Below are 19,655 nucleotides of genomic sequence, written 5' to 3'. Positions count from 1 at the left end.
TTGGATAGTTTTAAGTCCGTAATTGCTTGGATTATTCAAACATAAGTAACTCTTGGTGTAAAAACTAAGGAAATTACATGATCTAGCAATATCACCATGCATTTGGGTAGCTAGAATTAGGTCTCTCTATTTCTTAATGCAATCGACAATTGTTAGATGTCAAAAAACTAAGGACGTTCCTTGGCAACTTGTTGATTATTGATTAGTTAGAGGACGTTCCCTAATTAATTTATGCTTAAGGAGGGATATGGTGGTGAGAAGCGTCTTCTATCTCCATAACTAATTTATTGAATTAGACAAAGGAACCTACGTATCAATGATCAATCCTAACAACTGAAGTGGATTCAATTCTTCAAATAGAGCCTTTCTCATATTTGAATTCCTTTACTTTAATTATTCGCTTTACTTTATTGTTTTCATTATTAGTTTAATTGAATCAATCTCAAAACCCCATTTTTTATTTTACTTTCAGTTTATTTACTTTCAGTTTAATTACTTGGTCTTGATAAGGAAAATAGGTAAGTATCAATTCCCTGTGGATTCGATCCTTTTGCCACTATCTACAGTTGTAAAATTATTGATAACCAAAAAGGTTATTTTTGACCGGCTTCGACAACCGCACAGTCAGCCATGTGCCTTTTAGATGCAGCTAATGATTTTCAGATCTTTTCACCATCTCTCTTTCTTTTCGTCTTTCTTGTTGTCTGCCTATTAGCTTTTCTTAGTTTGCCATGCAGATCTTAAAGGGTTTAGTTTGAAAACTCCGGCGACAGAACATTCTCCTTCGTTTCCCACAGACAACCCCACTTGATGAGGTGAGATCCAATAGGGTATCCGAAAGTGGATACCTGGGCAGTGGCTCAATTCAATGGGTTGACCATTGATCAATGCCACTTGATGAGGTGAGATCCAACGGGGTGTCTGAAAGTGGACACCTAGACAGCGGCTCGATTTAATGGATTGACCATTGATCCATGATTGATTTCGTTTGGTCCCTCCGTGTTTAGTCTTGGGAAAAGGGACCTATAAGATAGAAAAAAACCCTGGGCAGCGGCTTGATTCAGTGGGTTGACCATTGATCAATACCACTTGATGAGGTGAGATCCAACGGGGTGTCCAAAAGTGGACACCTGGACAGCAGCTCGATTCAGTGGATTGACCATCGATCCATGATTGATTCCGTTAGGTCTCTCCGTGTTTGTTCTTGAGAAAAGGGACTTATAAGATAGAAAAGATTATCAGGGGTTCATCGAGAATGTCCCCGATGGAGACTCTCCAACACTCAAGTTAGTTCAAGTATTACCTGGGATTCATCAATATAAGAAGAGGATACAAGGAATTAAATAATAAGACTTTTATGAGAAATTTCGAGAGAGCCTTTATTTTGGGGTTCTTCTGTGAGTATGAGAGTGACTGGCTCATTTGGACCTTAGTTCTTTTGGAGAGCTTTTTGTCTCAGGAAAAATGATACTCTGATGCGAGTTTCAGAGAGGAGAGGGGTGTTTCTCCACCCGAGACAGATCTCCTTGGCGAGGTTGGTTCAGAAATATTTGTATCTTGATTCTCTGCTTTATGTCCTATCAGATTGGATGGTGGCGTGATGCGATAAGTATATCAGGCAACTGACAGACGACTAATCAATGCGGAGCTGTTGAGCTCATACCCTTTGACAAGTATGTTAAGTAGCTGGACAATCTTTTAATACCTCGGAGAGGATTAGAGTGGCCGACTATTGCATGGAGGTCAGTTGTCTTGCTCTGGTTTCGACAAGTCATACCCGGTCTGTACAACCTTCATTGGAATTGGTAGTATTTATATTTATTTCTAATTGTATGGCACGAGCACCATAAAAGTCGTCTCACTCATTCTGGATATTGAGAAGGTCAAGAGCGCTAACGACCTGATCTTCGGACCCCTATAAATCGGAGTTTCTACTGTCTGGTCAGATCAGGTAGAGACTTCAGCTTGTCTCTTTCAATTCTTACTTTTTATACATTAACACCTTACTACAGTAATTGTAAAATAAAATAATTAATTGAAAATAATAAAATTTAGGTACCTTATCATTACATATCTCAAAATTGATATATCGTATATGTAAATTACTCGTATTAAAATTGATGTTGCAAGACCAGGTCATCCTCGAATCCACTTTCATATCTGCTCTCTTAGTATTAACGTTTCAGTTCAATGGCAGGGTGAATGACTTAGAAGAATTTTGATGAATAATTTTTATTTTATAAAAATATCATTAATGACTTAATATGGTTATAACAACGAATATTCACCAATTTCTTAAAATAAATATTCATGAAGAATATTTTATTTATACTCATTAGTGTTCTAATTAAAAGCTATTATAATTTATTAATTTTAAATCTAATTCGTTAACAATATAAATCAAGTTACATAATCAATTATATCTAGCAGTATAATTTTAACATGTATAGTTATCCTCATTATTTTCAAAGCATGCATGCATATGTTTTTTTTCCATATATATTTATTAGATAAATTATTTTCATGAAAATATATCACTTATAACCTATAAAATTTTATCATATTATTGATATGATTGAAGTAGTGATATTGGGTGTAATTAAAAATAAAGAAGAAAAAACTCATATTTGAGAAATTTTAAATTGATTCAGCTTGCATATAAGGAAAAGTGAGAGTGTCTGCATATTATCCATCAAGATAAGCAAGCTCTAGTATTCTAACAATAGCTGCCCAGTTGAAGAATTTGACTATTCACTTTTTTGTGCAAGCTGAATAAAAAAATTAAAGGTTTCAATAACCAGGCTTGTTTCTGGCACATTCATTCACTTATGAAACTTAGTTTATTTTACAATTTTTTGAACATAAAAATCATGAAAAATATTGTATATTTTCAAACAACCAAGCAATCTTTTTATTTGTTGTCCGTCTTTTAGGGGATTGAGTATCTAAGAGGCCACCCACGTCCCATCCGATTGCCTTCAAATGCTATAGGACGGCAATAAGCAGTGCTTGCGGTATTCTGCGAGAGCCCACAAGGGGAAGCAATCCTTATATATTGGGTAGTGAAGCATGCAGTTATTCTTGAATGCTCCCAGTATTTCCTACAATACAAAATTTATTATCACACTACCCACCTCAACCATAATATTTTAAATATTTTATTTATTTATTTACCTGCTGAGGGAAGCTACCGTCTTCCATCTGAGAATTAATTATCAACTTTGCTCCGCGATGAAGAGGAGTAGGGTCTCTCTTCGCCTATTTCCAATCAGTTGACGTATTTTTATTTCAGATAAAAAAGAATTAGATTTTTGCTCTACTAACTTCATAAAAAAAACCAATAAGTGAAAGGTTAACTCACCTGACCCGCACGCATTAAACCCAACATAGCCCATGCTGTATGAACCAAATTGGACCGCCATTCTTTAAGGGGTGTGTAAATCTGATAGGAGCAATTTTTTTAAGATTAAAAAAAAAAAAAGGAAAAACTATCAATTTATTATGCATTACTTACCTTGTTGGGGCAAGAAAGAAAACTCTCTCCCCAACCCCCATCTGGGCTTTGATTTTTCAGCAGAAAATCAACGCCTTTGCGCACCGCTGGACACTCCTCGTAAGTTTTTCCAGCGGTCGAAAGCCCGACAAGCGCAAACCATGTCCCATAAAGGAAGCAGATTCCCCAGTTTCCATACCTGCATTTTTTTTTTTTATAAAAAAGAAAACATTTATATTAAAACAATTGCTCTTCTGAGTACTATCTTCAATTTATTAACAAAAGAAAAAAAACACTAGTAATAATTATATGCACCAAGAACCATCAGCTGTTTGAATGTTTTGGACATATTGGGCAGCATTGGTGATGAAGTTCTCAATTTCTTTGGTCCTATGTTCTGGGTGCAGCTTCTTGAACATTACTAGTGCATCAATCGCAGATGATGTGCACTCCACGTACCTAAACACAAATCACTTCTATTACTTGATGGAATTTCGTAGGATTTTATGGTACAAAGCCGAAAATCATAAGGTCTTACTCGTGCTCGATCACAATGTTCTCCAGAAATTCCATGGGATTGAGTTTCTAAGGTCAAAAATAATTAAAAAAAAAAAAAAAAAAAAAAAAAGAGGAAGGATTGTTTCCATAAAATTAGAAATAATTAGCTAAAAGTGGAGGGTCAAATTGAAAGCATCTCTAAGATATAATTACCTCTAACCACATTGCACCCCTTACGGGCTCCCAGGGTGGTAAACCACCATTTTTACTCTGCAATCACTTGAAGATTCAGTAACATATCTACCTACTTGCGAATATATATATATTTTTTCCTTATATAAAAAAAAAAAGCTGAATTATAAGTCAAACCTGCAAGGAAAGTATGACGTTGACCGCATCATATAAGCGCTGAGGCTCTACCTTATCACCGATGGCTTCTGGAGGCAACTGTGAGCCATACAAAAGACACTGCATGATAGAGGGAGAGAGTTTTAATTAGTTTTCATTTCGGAGGATAGCCATATTAATTATGGAGAGTGGATCAGTTACCTTCAAGCCTTCTGCAGTGCAATCCGAAACTTGCCAGCCATGGTCTTGATCGGAGAAAGGCCATCCTCCTTTAGAAATGTGACGAAACATGCTATTAAAGTCACCCGCAGGATTGTCTTTAATCTTCCAAATCAAAAACCCATAATTAACTTTAAGTATTGAATGCAAAAAAAAAAAAAAAAAAGGGGCGGGGGCGGGGGGATGCATGTTTGGTACCTGAGAATTCCTGATGAACTCATATGCTTTGGCTAATGCGGGCATGATTTCATCGCCGAGATCGCTGAAAAACAAAGCCTGAAAGGTGAAACTAGCATCCCAGGACTGACTGCCGAATCCCTGTATATTTATTAATTAATTCGATTAAGATCAAGGTAAAATACACATATATGTTGTGTGGTAGCTATTAGTGTACTGACAGAAACTTTCAATCCATCCTCTGCAAGCCACATGTAATCTGGAACCCTAGCAAGATGCTTCTTGAAGCAGATGCCTTCAGGGTCTTCCACCCAGCAAGCAAGCATGCATAAGGCCTAATAAAACAAAAATTAGTAATACTATATATTATATTTGTAATAATAAGATATATTGTAAAAATATATAACCTTCTCTACACATCCAATGGTAATGTATCTGCTGTTCTCATCTTCATAATGGATGTGATGCATTGTTGCCTGGAGAGCCTTTTCTCTTATTATATTGTTCAAAGGCCAGCGTGTTAGAAGGGGCTCCGAAAGCACATAAAGAGTATCCCACATAACATTTTGAATCAGAGAATGGGGATAATAAAGATCCTCCTGAATATTCCACAGCAAATAATCATATATCTTTTTTTTTTTTTTTGAAAGGTTAATTAAGTAGAATATTTGAAGTGGGTGGCTAGACCTTTGCACATAGATGGCGCACACTCTTCCAAGGAATGGTATGATAAGGCTGAGAAAAGATTTCCTCTCTCAATTCAAGAATGAGGGGTGTAACTGGGGCAACAAACCTTTTCCCGTACAAGTACGACATTGGCATGTAAACCAGCCGACAATAGCACCACATTTTTGCTGCATTTTACTTTTGGTAAATATTATATTATACTTCATTAGTATGCATAATTCATTATTATCATAAAGAAGCTAGCAGACCTGGATGTACAGGAACCAAAGAGGGTAAAATCCAAAACTCTGGGGGCATAGGGTTGCATCCAGACCAGTCAAACAGACCAAGTATCTGTACAGTAACGAGTAATAAATTAATTAAAAACATGTATACTGTATAGAGAGAGAGAGAGAGGGGGGGGGGGGGGGGGTGAATTAAATACGCACCGCAAGCCAAGTCTTTCCCCATGAGGAAATATAAGTTGCACCACCATGGTCGAGGATCCATTTTCGTGCTCTGGCACAAGCATTATCCTGACCGCCATCAGGCCCTTCGCCCAGCATCCGCATGCAAATGTAACTCAAAACTGTGCAAAACATGCAGCTGTGACTCTCGATGTCTAAGCCCCACCCGCCGTCTTCATTCTGCCAATTACATTAAATTAATTAATAATAGCACGCATGCAGGAAATTAATCTCAACCAATAAGATAATATACCTGATGGTAGTATAAGTAACGGAGGATTTCTCTGCGATACTCAGCATGCAAAAATGTGTTGAGATGCCCCGTAATGTAGAGACAGAACACCTACAATTGATTGAGCAAATCAATATGATTGACATTTGTAAGTTTAGTTTAGGAATTAATGCATAAGCAGAAGCATGCTTTCTTACAAAGGGTGGAGTAAAATAAAGTACGCCAGCATTTTCAGCCGGCCAATGGCCATCGCTGGCTTGCAGAGCAGATAAGAAGTGAGCAGACCTCCTTATTGCTGCTGTGGTCTTCTTCCATGCAATTTCCTCACCATTCTCTATCCTCACTGGAGGTATCCTTTGTTCGAAATTTTTCTCATGTAGAGCCTGCCATTTTTATTTTATTTTTCACAGAATACATATGTACTATTTTCATATACACAATTTTTCTTGAATTTCATAAATCAATCTAAACTTATCTCTTAAAAAAATTATTGATTGCAACTTTTTGGCCAGTTGACAAATTTAATTCAAAATTGAAAGAGAAAAAAAAACAATTAACCAAGTTGTACATTTCAAGTTTTACAATATTCCAATGCATTTGAAATTAGAACGTCTCCTTTGTTAATTGCAATTAAAATTTTGATATATACTAGTCTTTTTGTTTTGTTTTATTTTATTGAAAGCAAATACTTCCATAAATGGAAAAAAATATTCTCCAGAAAATAAATCATTTATATTAAGAAAAAAAATACTAGCTAATATTGATTTGTATAAGAAAATAATATTTTCGCATAAAGTAATTTTTATATACAAGTTATTTTTAATTAAATTATCTAAGATAAAAGGGTATTTAAAATTGGAATGGATAACGGAAGGGAGCATGGGATAGGATAGCAAGCTTAATAAATAATATTTAAGAGCTTGATATATCCCCATTTCATTTCATTTCATGTTGCGTGTGTTTCAGTTGGCATTGGCTTTTAATGAAATGATTTATTTGTTTAAAAGAAAAAATATATATGTGTTCATGGAGAATCATTGAAGGAAGAGAGCATTGATGGGAACAGGTCTGGTTCCAGATAGTGAATAACATCGAAATCGCCCGATCAAATCAGCTTACTTCTTGAATTGGATTGAAACTGTCGATTTCAGTTTTTTTTTTTTTTTTTTTTTTCCCTTTTTAACTAAAATTAAAACCACAATCAAAATAAGTGGGTATTCTTACAATATATATATTCATTTTATAAAAAATTAAATAAATTATTATAAAATTTCTATTTCTTTTAAAATAAAAAATTTTGTACCTATTTTTCTTTTTCAGATTTCACAATTCACAATTATATATTAGATTTTAAACCATAATATTTTAGAAGTGATTATTTTAATACTACTTACGACTATATATATATATATATATATATATATATATAATGATATATTTTAATAAAAATTTATTTTATATTTAATAAAATTATAATTTTAATTAAATTTATTTATGTGTAAAAGGTAAGTAAACAATTGTTTATTTTTCCTGCAATAAAAGCGCAATAATTCTCAAATTATTATCTTTTACTTTTAGCTATAAATATATAAGGAATTAATTTGTAACCGCTATCCTAGATTATTTTTATTGTAGTGATTTAACTATACCTTTACCTTGTTTAAAAAAAAATAATAATAATAATTATACTTTTACCTTTCATTTATCAAATATTTTCTATTTGTATATTATAATATTTATTCAAATTCCATTTCAATTAATATGAAAGCAATCATTTTAATAACAATATTTACATTAAATTATTACTGTACGTAATTCTATTTTAATAACATTTCTATATTTTATTAATTATTATGGCATTAAAAGTCAAGTTCTACAATTAATTTTAATTGTATAATTAATTTTACAAAATTCTTCTACTTTTGACTTCCGATGGTATCCAAATTGTCCTTTCTCTCTCTGTTTGTTTGCAATATATTATCTTTTTACCTTTTTTTTTTTTAAAAGTAAATAATTATAATTTTTCATCTTATAAAATTGAAAGAAATCAAAATTTTATTTAGTTTCTATTATAGAGTTTCATAATATGTAAAATTGAAGTTTTTGGTAACTTTATGTACCAATTTTTAATAGGTATAATCTTTTATTGATCTCCAGAGTATTTTTCTCTCATATTAATTACTACATTTAGTACAAGAAATTCACAAAAAATAGAATAAAATACATATTAGCTGATTTTTATAGCATTATCATTAATATTTTAGTATGGAGTTGAGTTTTGGTGTAATCCCCGTGGGATGCCCGTTATTCACTTTTTCCTATTAATTTGTTTCTCTTTTTGGTAAACAGTAGAGAGATTTGTTTTTGGGGTGCAATTAATAAACTAACAAAAAAAAAAAAAACAGAGATGACCTGATATTGCCAAAGGAGGTTGGAGCAGCACTTCACTTGATATCTGTTCCGATAAAATTTAAGGCGAGCGTCCTCAACCTGGGCTCGCTCTTCGGGGGTGCCAGCATCAGCATCGTATTCCCATGTTTGCCTTCCAGCGAAGTTGTTTGTACTGAATAAGTAAGGATTACCTGCGCCATCTGCGACCTTCAGCCTCCACATGCTTCTTCTTCTTCTTCCTTCAATTCTCTGTTTACCAACTATTTGCAAGCTGATCAGGCATGCACGTATGAGTTATCTATTTAATTAATAACTCATGAATTATTATTGATGATAAATAAACCTTTGCCTACCTTGGGAATTATATGCAGAAAAAATTGCAAGCTTTCTGATCTCAAAACAAAATAGACACTCAGCTTCTTGGGTTAGCTTGCTGTTTCGTGCTTTATAAAAGGCCAACTCTTGTCAATGACTTGCAAACATTGCCATAAATTAATTATTCTAATTAATAATTATTTTATAATCTTAAGCTTGTTGGCAGTGTATCCTTTCGTCCTTATTGTCCTTCAAATTTCAGTATAATATTAAGGTATATTTCCAATTTAGTCCCTATGGGTAGGTACTGCCATTATGAATGTGTTTGTCCCTGCAATTTCAATAACTCATTAAAACATCTCCAACCTTGGTCCTTTTACAGTTTGGTCCTTACAACACCACCGTAAGACCAAATTGATGTTTGTTACGATGGATGTTTTCATTTGGCAAGGATGTTTCTCATCTCAGGCAATGCTTTTACAGCCTCTGACTGAACCCATAATATTTCCAAGAAGCGTAATAATATTTGCTATCCACCGAATCAGAGTTAGACTTTGACTAGGAGCAACTCTTTAGATGTTTGAGTTGAAAGTGAGGCAGTGTGAATACTGCCCAGGAGAACGCCAAGAGAAGGGACCCAAGAATTAAATAATAATTACTCCGGCACTACCTTCCCTGATTTTCGCAAAGCGAATTGTATGAAATGTGATGCGATTGAGCTTGTCCATGGCGTGTTTTGAGTGTCTGAGCGCCACAGGACTCGGCCGTACAATAGGATGGAGCTCACGGTTCAGCAGAGCCTTGCGACAAACCATAGAAAGCAGCTGTGACTTTGAGAGAGAAGATAAGGAAAGAGACCAAAATAAAACATATTTGGTTAGACTAATTAGTTGATAAGCATAATTAGTCTCCACGAATTTATTTAACGCCAAAATCAGATATAAATGGATAGAAGATGAATGTACTCATTTTTGTTTTAATTGATAAATGGGAGGACTAAATTGATAATCATTTCCATTAAGTTGATCAATTTTTTATTTTTGTAATGACTGGATGGAAGGACTAAATTAGAAATAGTAAGAAAAATTATAGATATTTTAATAATTTTTAAAAAATATAGAGATTAATTTATTAATAATAACAATATCTTTAGGCAACAAATGAGGAATTGAAGATTTAGGTACTGCCAACTGCCCAGTAGATGAGTGTCATAATGAAAGGTTGTACAGGCAAGTGTTGATATTGGGGTCCGGCAAATGGGGAAAGGAGAAACAACAAAATAATGAGATGAATTGAAAGGTAGCTGGGAAACTGACCTTCTAATTAATGAAGGCTTCAGTTATGAAACTTTTCTGATTGAATATGAAGTGAAAAATTATTTGTGATGGTACAGAGAGAGAAGAATTGATTATTGAGGGAGGGGGAGAAAAATTCTAGATTGTAGCCTTGACCGTCGGAACATTATTTTGTGGTCCGATTGTAGCATCGGAAGATGGCTTCAAACTGTAAGTTGTGTTGTGTTAGTGTGCATGTATAAAAAATTGCGGGATGTTTGGCACACGGGATGATGGAGGGTAAGCACATTCATTTACAGGGAGAGCAATAATCGAAGAGAGACTTGTCCACTTGGTCATTCAAGCTGGTTAGGTGTCACAGTTACTCACCTTCATCCTCCTCCATCATCTCTCTCCAATTAATTTCCCAATCTACATTTTCTATTATGACGTCTGCTGTTTCCTTTCCTTCCCCCTCTCCCCATGCATGTGTATATTATTAATTTTGAAGATAAATTTCAGAATATAATCATAATTACATATAAATTTTATTATAATTAATTATCATGACTGAATTTTTTTTTTACGAACATAATATGTCCCACAAGTATGTATATATAGCTTGTAATAAATATATTATTTAGACTAATGCAATATTTATATTTAGATAATTAAACATTTATTAATGTATTATTTACGCTTAATAAAAATAAAAAAATATATTTAACAAGTTTAAATTTAATATAATTATATTAATTAAATTTTATTGAGTTAAATTAAAAAATCAATTTTTTTTAAAATAAAACTATATTAAAAACAAAGACATATTGAATTTATTCTCAATTAAAAATTAAAATTTGAGAGCACTACCCATGCTTGTTTCCTTTTAAGTCCATCACTGAATATAGCCCGTGTCTATATAAATTGAGCATATGAAGATGATGAACTTGGGCATCTGCTTCAATAGAAAATTATTTGACAGGTGAAAACACAGATGATAAATGTAAAATTTTCATTCCATAAAACTAAAAAGATGGTAATATATAATGAAAATATAAGAAAAGAAGAAGAAGAAAAAACAAGGATATAGGTAGTTAAAATGAAAAAGAAAGGGGCTGGCGTGCGAGAGATTGAGAAATAGACGTATCACGGACGCTTAATGAGTTGTCATATGTGTTGATTTGGTGGTTGGATACGCCCCACCTCCATTTGATTTGAGTCCTTATCATTAATTAGTTCTAAAAAGTCAGATGTTCATATTAATTGGATTTTTATTTTAGATTATATAGAAATTATACATAATTTTGATTCAGAAAATGTACCAAAAGTTAATTGCATGATTATAAGTTTAGAATTTTTCTACATGATATGTTTTGTAAGAATAAATTTGTATGCAGTCATATAAAATGACAAAATAACAGATTTTTATATATCTTTTTGGGAATTATTACATTTAAATTTTTAAATTAATTATGATGTTTTACCTAATACATACCATACCATACCATACAAATAGAAATAGAAATAGAAGCTGAAATGTGCATGTGAAGGCTCTGTCTACTAAAAGTCAAATCATCCAACCTTGATGTCCTTATTATTAAAAGTTAATTTTCAACGTAATCCTCGGCCTTACTTTTTTATTTTTTAAAAAACTATATATTACAGTTTTCTCATTTTATTAAGTCAAGCCTTCATGTATAATGTATTAATTTAGAATAAACATATTTTTTTTAAAATTAATTGGAAATTACCTATTCCTAACTCTAAATTATCGCCGTTTTATTTGGATTTTCATAGTGTTCCGCTTCGAACACTTGTACAAAGATAAAATTTATTTTAAACTGATTACTTAAATTTTTTACATTTATGTATGGACAACTTTACACTAATTAATTTATATACAAAAAAGGGCAATGATAAATATAAATGCTACTGCAAATTAATCAAACTCGTGTTCCAGAAGGCAAGGAATAAGCAACTTTGTCGCTCTATTTTAACCTTTCTATTACTTTTTTTTTTAAAAGTATCTTATCCTTTGGCCTTTCTTCGCAGTTCCAATAAATAATTACTTCATGCAAAGGCAGCCTGGCAGACTGCTACAATCCATGCTTCTTTCCTTCCTTCATTTAGTGCTGTCTTTTCATATACCAAAAATTACTGGTTGACCTTCAGTTTGAATCACTGGATAATAGGTTTTTGATTTTAAAAATATATTAAAATATTTTATAATTTAATTGTTAAATATTATAAAAAAAAATTAATATATTTTTAATATAAAAAATTAATTAATAATTTTTTTACAAAATTAACTAATTAATTAATTTTTAAAATTAAATAATAAATTTCTCTTATAGGAACAAGCCCTGGGCATTTCCTTCCTATTCATTGCTTCACTGGTCATCGCTCCATCCGTTATCATTTACTCCCATAATTAATTTGAAGAAATTGTTGTACCTACACATCTGAGTAATTTATACATAATTTAAAACTGTAATAAATTTTTTTAAAAGTATAATCGATTGGATATATAAGTTTAACTTTTTACACTTAAATACATATAAAAAATTTCACACAAATTTAATGTTAATATTAACTTTTTGTTAAAAAAATGTCAGAATCCGAATATGACGAGCAATGGCAAAGCCACTTCTATGTTTTTTTATTTTTTTTTAAATTATTTAAATATATTTATTATCGAATCAAATTGATGTGTTACACATATTTTTTTAAATTAATTATGAAATGAAGAATTTATATTAATATGAATTGAATTAAGGTTTTTAAATATAACCAAAATCAATGATATTACTAAAAATTAATAAAATAAATAAGTATACTTTATACTTTTTAATTTATAAGCTTTTAATTTTAACATTTGATATTAATTATTATAATTCTACTTATTAAAAAATATTTTTTATCATAAAAATAGTGAATAATTAGTTATATAATAGAACTGAATATTAATAATTGATTAAATATTATTTAATCACATATATTAAAAGAATATATTTTTTATAAGATTAACAATTGAAATATTATGATAAGTTCTTTATAGAAATTCATAGGAATATATATTTTTTTAATTTTTATTAATTTTTTATATTATAATTTTTTATTTTTTTATAAAAAATATATCTCTCTAAAAAAGATTAATTTTATTTTTATATTTATTAAAAAAATATAATTGATTAAACACAACAGCCGTTTAAAGTAAGTTATGAGTTAGTACTCGAAGATAGAGTCGCATGGTAAAAGTCTGATAAGATGATACTTGGTCCCACCGATTGAAAGAAAACTTAGACGTTGTAGGTTTTCATCAAAGACTCGCTCTCTCAAATACAGGGAGACTTTACGGAAAGTTATCATTAGAGAATGCAATCCAATAGATTTTCATTACACGTATAATTATGAAATCTCTTATTTACTATCCGGTGCTAGTCGGATTTTCAGGATACTTGATAACCAATTCCACTTTCTTACGGTATAAAAACTGATGAACATGAAGATCAAGGTACGCATTCTTATATAACTACTCTTGAATTTAAAGCATCTCATTATACTCGCCCTTTTCTTTAGTTCACTGACTTGAGTATCGGAGTGGCTGCCATAGACACCAATCACCTCGTTTTCTTTTTCTTGTAGATTAATTAATCGCAATACAATTTTATTTCAACCACATCATTTGGTTCCGTTGCCAGAAACTTTCATTGGACTTTCTCTATTCAATTGAAGAAGAAACTGGTCTTTCATATTTTCTCCTAAAAGGAAAACTTTTCTTTTTCTATTTTCTAAAATGACTGATAATTCACAAACTATTGCTGCCAACAAGGGCGTAATCATTATCTCCACTCCTAGTAGTGGACAAGACACACCATCAATGGTCAATGAGGTTTATTTGAGCAATATAAATAATGAGCAGATACTCCAATACATAAAAAGGCTATAGTCCATTCTCGAGCAGTATAAAGCTCTGGAGAAGGGCTCATTCATGACTCTCAGAATAAGGGAGGAAGCGTTCATCGACTGTAATACCCGGTTAGAGTCCGGTATCAGAATTCCTGTCATCCGGTGGAATCCAGGATGTCGGAATTATCTAAAAGGGTAAGATGTATGGTTTGCTAAAGTAATATGTGTTTTAATGTTTTCATGTTGAAAAGAAATGAGTTTTTGAGAGAAATGACCCAAGGCAGAAAAGCCAGGTTCGGCCGCTGAAGGTGAGGTTCGGCCGCCGAACATGCATGGCTTTCGGTTTCACGTGTGGCCGCCGAAGGTGGTCTGGCCAGCCACCTATAAAAGGCCCTCAGTCGGTTGAAAGGATAACTCTTGCCGTTTTCTTTTACTTTCTGAGGTGAGACCCTGTCCTTCTGAAACTTTTCTTCATGTTTTCATTAAATCATGCAAAGGTGTGATTGATTTTATGTTTTTTGAAGGTTTTGAGCTAAAAATACAAAATTGTGAAGTGTGGAGAGATTGAAGGAGAGTTGCTCCAAAACTTCACGTTAGGATCGTTCATCTTCTTGGTTTCAAGAGGTAAGTGAAGATCCTGACCTTGTTTTTATATTTTCTGAAGGTTTTATGAGGTTTTGGGAGAGAGTTGCATGAATAGGGTTAAAGAAGAGTTTTTAATATTGTTGTGAGAAACGCTTGTTTGTGTGTTATGTGCTTGTGTTGTTGGGGTTTTTAGCTAGTTTTTGACCCCTTTGAGCATATACTTGGGTGTATGCAAGTTGAGGAATTGAGGTGGTTGAGTTTGGGAGAGGTTTGTGCATTTTGGCGTGAGGCAGAGCAAGGTTCTGCCTTGCTGAGGAACCTAGCTTCGGCCGTCGAAGAATGGTTCGGCTGCCGAACCCCTGAGGAGGTGGCTTCGGCTGCCCAAGCTTGCCCCCGAACTTTTGGACTTTCGGCTCTAGAGGGGTGTTTCGACCGCCGAAGGTGCCGCCGAAGGTTAGAGACTTTCGTCTCTCCTAGCCCCCGAAACTTGCCCCCGAAAGGGTTCGGCTGCCGAAAGTTGAGATTCGGCCGCCGAAGGTGCATGAGTTTCGGCTCTGGAGAGGACTTTCGGCCGCCGAACCTGCCGCCGAAAGTGTTCTGTCCAGCCTTCCTTTGCATGCTTTGCATGGATGTTTAAGTGAGTTTAAGGGGAGTCTTGGGGAGTTTAATAGAGTTGTTCATAAGCTAGTTTGGTCCCTCATTTGAGTTTATTTGTGCCTACACAGACCAGAGGAACCAGAGAGAGCAGCAGTGAGTACTGCTCCAGAGTGAACAACACCTGCAAAGTCAGTCCAGATAGCCAGAGGTGAGTGGAACTAAACTTAATTCTTTTAATTGAGTAATGGAATGTTTTTAGCATATATCATGCATCATGAGTATACAGGAGGTTGATTGCATTAGAATTCACGAATATGTTGCACTGCATCGTTATTTGTTGATGTGGGTGAATGCTGAATGATCCAATAGTCACTGAGATAAGTCCAGGAGCCTTTAACTACGCCCTGGCAGGTATAGTAAAGTCCAGGAGTCTTTGACTACGCCCTGGCAATGGTAAGTACAGGTGTTATAGACACATATACATATATGAGACAGGAAATCCAGGTGCCTTTGACTACACCCTGGTATGAGATACTGGGACTATTTGGTGACAGGTTTACCCTTGATGTGGATTGTCTATGTTATGATGCATTCCATAAGGTCATGTTTTAATGATATGTTTTACTGTTCTACTCACTGGGCTATAGAGCTCATCCCACTCCCTTCACCCCAGTCTTGCAGGTTCAGTGTACAGTCTACAGGGGAAGTCCAGCAGAGTTCAGGAAAAGAGAAGAGTTGTGTAATAGGTAGTGGACATGTAATATTAAAGAGATGTAACAGTTGTGTAAACAGTTAGCATTGCGCTTGACTTAGTGATGTTTGTGTTGTAAATCTTTTGTTATGTACATTGTAACAGCCCGGAAACCGATACCCCTCTGTAACGGCCCGAACCACCACCGGCGCTAGAATCCAGATCGGCTTAAGGCCGCTGGGACCCGTAGCAAGCCAAACATACCTCCTATCACCTGGTCAAATCCCATACATGATCAAAACTTTAACATAAAAACTGAAACATCTGATGTCTATCCCGAGCCTGACCTGTATGCAACAAAACTGGAAACATAAAGAACCCCCTACTAGAGCCCTCAACAAAACTCTAGCTGGGTCAACATAACATACATCAAGCCGGAGTCACATCCAAAGAACTAGAACCTAACCTGTGCATGCATCAAACCACAAACATAAGACCTCCACTAGGGTCCTCATCAAGCTCTAGCGTGGTAAACAACACATGCCACCAGTTTAGTTCAAACACAACTCAACATCATGTATTAGAAAGGGACTAACCAAGTCTTAGGGCCAAGCACAGTACTAATCCATAAACATAACTTTACATTACAATCCATTATCTCAATTCACATTACATGTCTACACTAAAGTACTAATCTAATACTATTACATAAGTAAAACCTTTACTCTTGAGACTTCCCGATCGACCTCATACCTGCAACACTGGGGTTAGGGGAGAGGGGTGACTTCAAGGTTATGACTTCAAGGTTCGGTATATTCGGCTGAGGCAGATATTTCGATAGATGCCCTCAACCGGAAACCACTTGGCAGCTTACCCCATCCCTTAGTATAGTAAGAAGAAGGCCAGTAGTCAAAGATGAGAAGAATCAGAACTGCTGTGAGTCAGCAGGAGAATCATGAAGTTGTCCGCAAGAGGCATGTAGAGTACCAGAAGAGAGAAGAGTCTTGTCAGAGTGTGCAGCGGAAACATGTTGAGGTTCTCGAGGAAGATGAGGTTGCTGGAGGTGTCTCCTAAAGAGAGGGTGATTCGTTACGGGCAAAAAGGTAAATTAACTCTCTAATACATTGGACCCTTGAAATCCTGCAGAGGATTGGGAATGTATCCCACGAGTTAGATTTACCTACTTCAATGGAAGAGATCCATCCGTTTTTCCATGTTTCCACGGTATATGAGTTTGTGTCGGGTCCGAGTGAGGTTCTTGAAGGAACCAGAGGTGGAGATCGCAGAGGATCTCACCTATGTTGAGCAGCTAGTACAGACCGCAGACACGCACGTTAGAAAGTGTGGAAACAAGGAAATACCGATGGTGGAAGTCCCTTAGGATCACCTTAGATGATAAAGTACACCAGGGAGATCGAGAGTTCATACTCCAGTGACACCGTGTTTCTTTTTAGATTAGAACTTATGTGTTGTTATGATTGTATGTTATGTTTTATGTTATGCATGTCTTAGTTGAGGAACATTCGGGGACGAATGTTCTTAAGGGGGGAGAATGTAATACCCGGCTAGACTCCGGCATCAGAATTCCTACCGTCCGGTGGAACCGCGGATGTCGGAAACCTCTAGAAGGGTAAAATCATGTTTTTATAAAATGTTTTCCTGTATTTTAATGTTTTAAGTATGAAATAAAAATGAGTTTTTGCATGAAAAAGTCCTTGGAGGAAAACTCAGGTTCGGCCGCCGAACATGCATGCGTTTTGGAGGCACGTTAGGCCCCCGAAAGCATGAACGAGGGAAGTCCAGGTTCGGCCGCCGAACTTCACCTTCGGCCGCCGAACATAGCATGCTTGCGGAGGCACATTCGGCCCCCGAACGTGGCCTGGCCAGCCACCTATAAAAGGGTCCCTTAGCCGAAAACGGGCGAGCTTTTTCTCCCCATTTCGGCCAAGGTGAGCATTCCGCCATCCTTCCCCAATCTTGAGTTTTTCCTTCCTTTTTCCATGATTTTTACAAGTTTATAACTTTGGTTTTGAAGATCTTTGAGCTTAGAACGAGTTTTGGAGCTTGGAGACCAAAAGTTGGAACTTCTCCCATCTCCAAGTTTAGATCTCCTCAACCCTCAATCTTCAAGAGGTAAGAGCCGATCTTAAGCTCATAGTATGTTTTAAATAAGTTTTATGAAGTTTTATGGGGTAGAAATGCGTGTTTGAGTTAGTTGAGCTATGTTAGGTTTTATGTGATTTTTGAACAATGTGGCATGTTTGAGTATGTTTGAAGTGTTGTAGATGGGGTATATGTTTGTTTGAGGCCCCTAGGAGCTTGTATGCATGTTTTGGTTGAATGGTATGCATGATTTGAGCTTGGGAGGCGAAATGTGCATAGGAGAGCTGAGTTTCTGCCATTCGGGAGAAACTCAGGTTCGGCCGCCGAAGGGACTTTCGGCCGCCGAACCCCCTTGTGGAGGCAGCATTCGGCTGCCGAAGCTTGCCTCCGTAAGAGGACTTTCGGATCTGTCTAGGACTTTCGGCCGCCGAAGGTGCCGCCGAAAGTGCCTGACTTTCGGATCTGTCTGGACTTTCGGCCGCCGAAGGTGCCGCCGAAAGTGTTCTGTCCAGACTTTTCTTGCATGTTTTTATGTGATGTTTTCAGGATGTTTTAGGGGGTTTTTGGGGAGTATAGTAGAGTTATGTTTATGTATGTTTGGTCCCTTATTGGCGTCCACCTGTGTAGGAACGGACCCGAGGAACCGAGGTGCTTAGCAGTGTCAACTGCTTCAGAGATAGTCCAGAGCTAGTCTAGAAGTGAGTGGAACACAACTCTCTTATTTTAAAGCAAATGAATCAAATGTTTTAAGCATGTTCATGCATCATGAATACCATGATATGTAATAGGTTGTTTGCATTAGAATTCACGAATATGCTGCATTGCATAATATGTTGATGATGTGGATGAATCTTGAATGATCCTCTAGCCCTCAATACGATATGATATGATATGATATGCCATGGTATGATATGAGATAGAAAGACCAGGTCGCCCCTGGCACTATGTTATGTAAGCGAACACTAGGTGAGGCCTAATCGCCCCTGGTGTAGTCGGACATGTTATGATATGAGTTAAGTAAGCGAATACTAGGTGTGGCCTCATCGCCCCTGGTATAGTTGGACGTATTACGACACGTAGAGGGCTATGGGTGACAAATTCATCCTTGATGTGATATGTTTGTGATGTGATGCATTTCATGAAAGCATATGTTAAAATGAATTGTTTTCTTTATGGTTTCTGCTCACTGGGCTTTTTAGCTCACCCCTCTCCCCTAACCCCAGGTTTGCAGGGTAAGAGATAGTCAGGAGATCAGCAGGTTACGTCCATGGTCATGTTTATGTAATAGAATAGTTGTGGACATGATGTAATGTAAGGTTATGTATTGATGTAAAAAGAGTTGTATTGCATAATGTTATTATGTTATATGTTCAGAGTTATAGTATTGTGCTTGGCCCGAGTTGGTAAATCCCTTTATACATGAGTTTTATTTTATATCGTTTTATGTGATGGACCGAGTTTGACAAAGGGTATGCTGACCCTAGGGGTTCTATGAGTTCAGTCATAGTGCATACACAGGTCAAACGGGTTAAAGAAGAAGTTTACAGTTTTATGTTTTAAAGTTTATGCTTATGTTTGATCATGTATGGGATTATACCAGCTATACAGGATGTATGTTAGGCTTGCTACGGGTCCCGGCGACCTTAAGTCGATCTGGATCCTAGCGCCGGTAGCGGTCCGGATTTCCGGG

General features: G+C 35.3%; 1 protein-coding gene and 1 long non-coding RNA gene across 4 annotated transcripts; both read right to left on the bottom strand.

Annotated features, from left to right (window-relative positions):
* Window positions 1-2,788: 2,788 nt before the first annotated feature.
* On the bottom strand, window positions 2,789-9,004 carry LOC110600327 (beta-amyrin synthase). 3 transcript variants are annotated; one of them, XM_021737160.2, is made up of 19 exons: window positions 8,845-9,004; window positions 8,513-8,762; window positions 6,298-6,483; window positions 6,122-6,211; window positions 5,851-6,048; window positions 5,671-5,755; window positions 5,423-5,589; window positions 5,143-5,334; window positions 4,957-5,070; window positions 4,757-4,876; window positions 4,541-4,663; window positions 4,361-4,459; window positions 4,205-4,261; window positions 4,032-4,078; window positions 3,809-3,952; window positions 3,515-3,692; window positions 3,362-3,442; window positions 3,175-3,258; window positions 2,789-3,101 (listed from the first exon to the last, which is right to left on the bottom strand). In XM_021737160.2, the coding sequence occupies exons 2-19, from the start codon at window positions 8,711-8,713 to the stop codon at window positions 2,979-2,981; spliced, it is 2,289 nt and encodes a 762-aa protein (XP_021592852.1). In that variant the 5' UTR covers window positions 8,714-8,762; window positions 8,845-9,004; the 3' UTR covers window positions 2,789-2,978. The 3 variants fall into 3 exon arrangements, with proteins under 3 accessions (XP_021592852.1, XP_021592854.1, XP_021592853.1); XM_021737162.2 differs by having other exon boundaries at window positions 8,513-8,740; window positions 8,845-8,995; XM_021737161.2 differs by having other exon boundaries at window positions 8,513-8,751; window positions 8,845-8,970.
* Window positions 6,489-8,506, bottom strand: LOC122721819. Its single transcript, XR_006348592.1, has 2 exons — window positions 7,796-8,506; window positions 6,489-7,755 (listed from the first exon to the last, which is right to left on the bottom strand). It is a non-coding gene; the product is annotated as an uncharacterized LOC122721819 (long non-coding RNA).
* Window positions 9,005-19,655: the final 10,651 nt, after the last annotated feature.

The sequence above is a fragment of the Manihot esculenta genome, chromosome 14 (assembly GCF_001659605.2).
Source record: "Manihot esculenta cultivar AM560-2 chromosome 14, M.esculenta_v8, whole genome shotgun sequence".
Taxonomy (NCBI): domain Eukaryota; kingdom Viridiplantae; phylum Streptophyta; class Magnoliopsida; order Malpighiales; family Euphorbiaceae; genus Manihot; species Manihot esculenta.
This window is presented reverse-complemented; position numbering and strand designations above follow the sequence as displayed.

What these genes read in the sequence shown, in the direction of transcription:
- LOC110600327 (XM_021737160.2), bottom strand. Translation starts at nt 8,713, where the DNA reads ATGTGGAGGCTGAAGGTCGCAGATGGCGCAGGTAATCCTTACTTATTC. An exon ending in AGGATGGATTGAAAGTTTCT is followed by an intron (nt 4,877 to 4,956) that starts GTCAGTACACTA and finishes ATAAATATACAG; the next exon opens with GGATTCGGCAGTCAGTCCTG. An exon ending in ACGTCATACTTTCCTTGCAG is followed by an intron (nt 4,262 to 4,360) that starts GTTTGACTTATA and finishes AAGTGATTGCAG; the next exon opens with AGTAAAAATGGTGGTTTACC.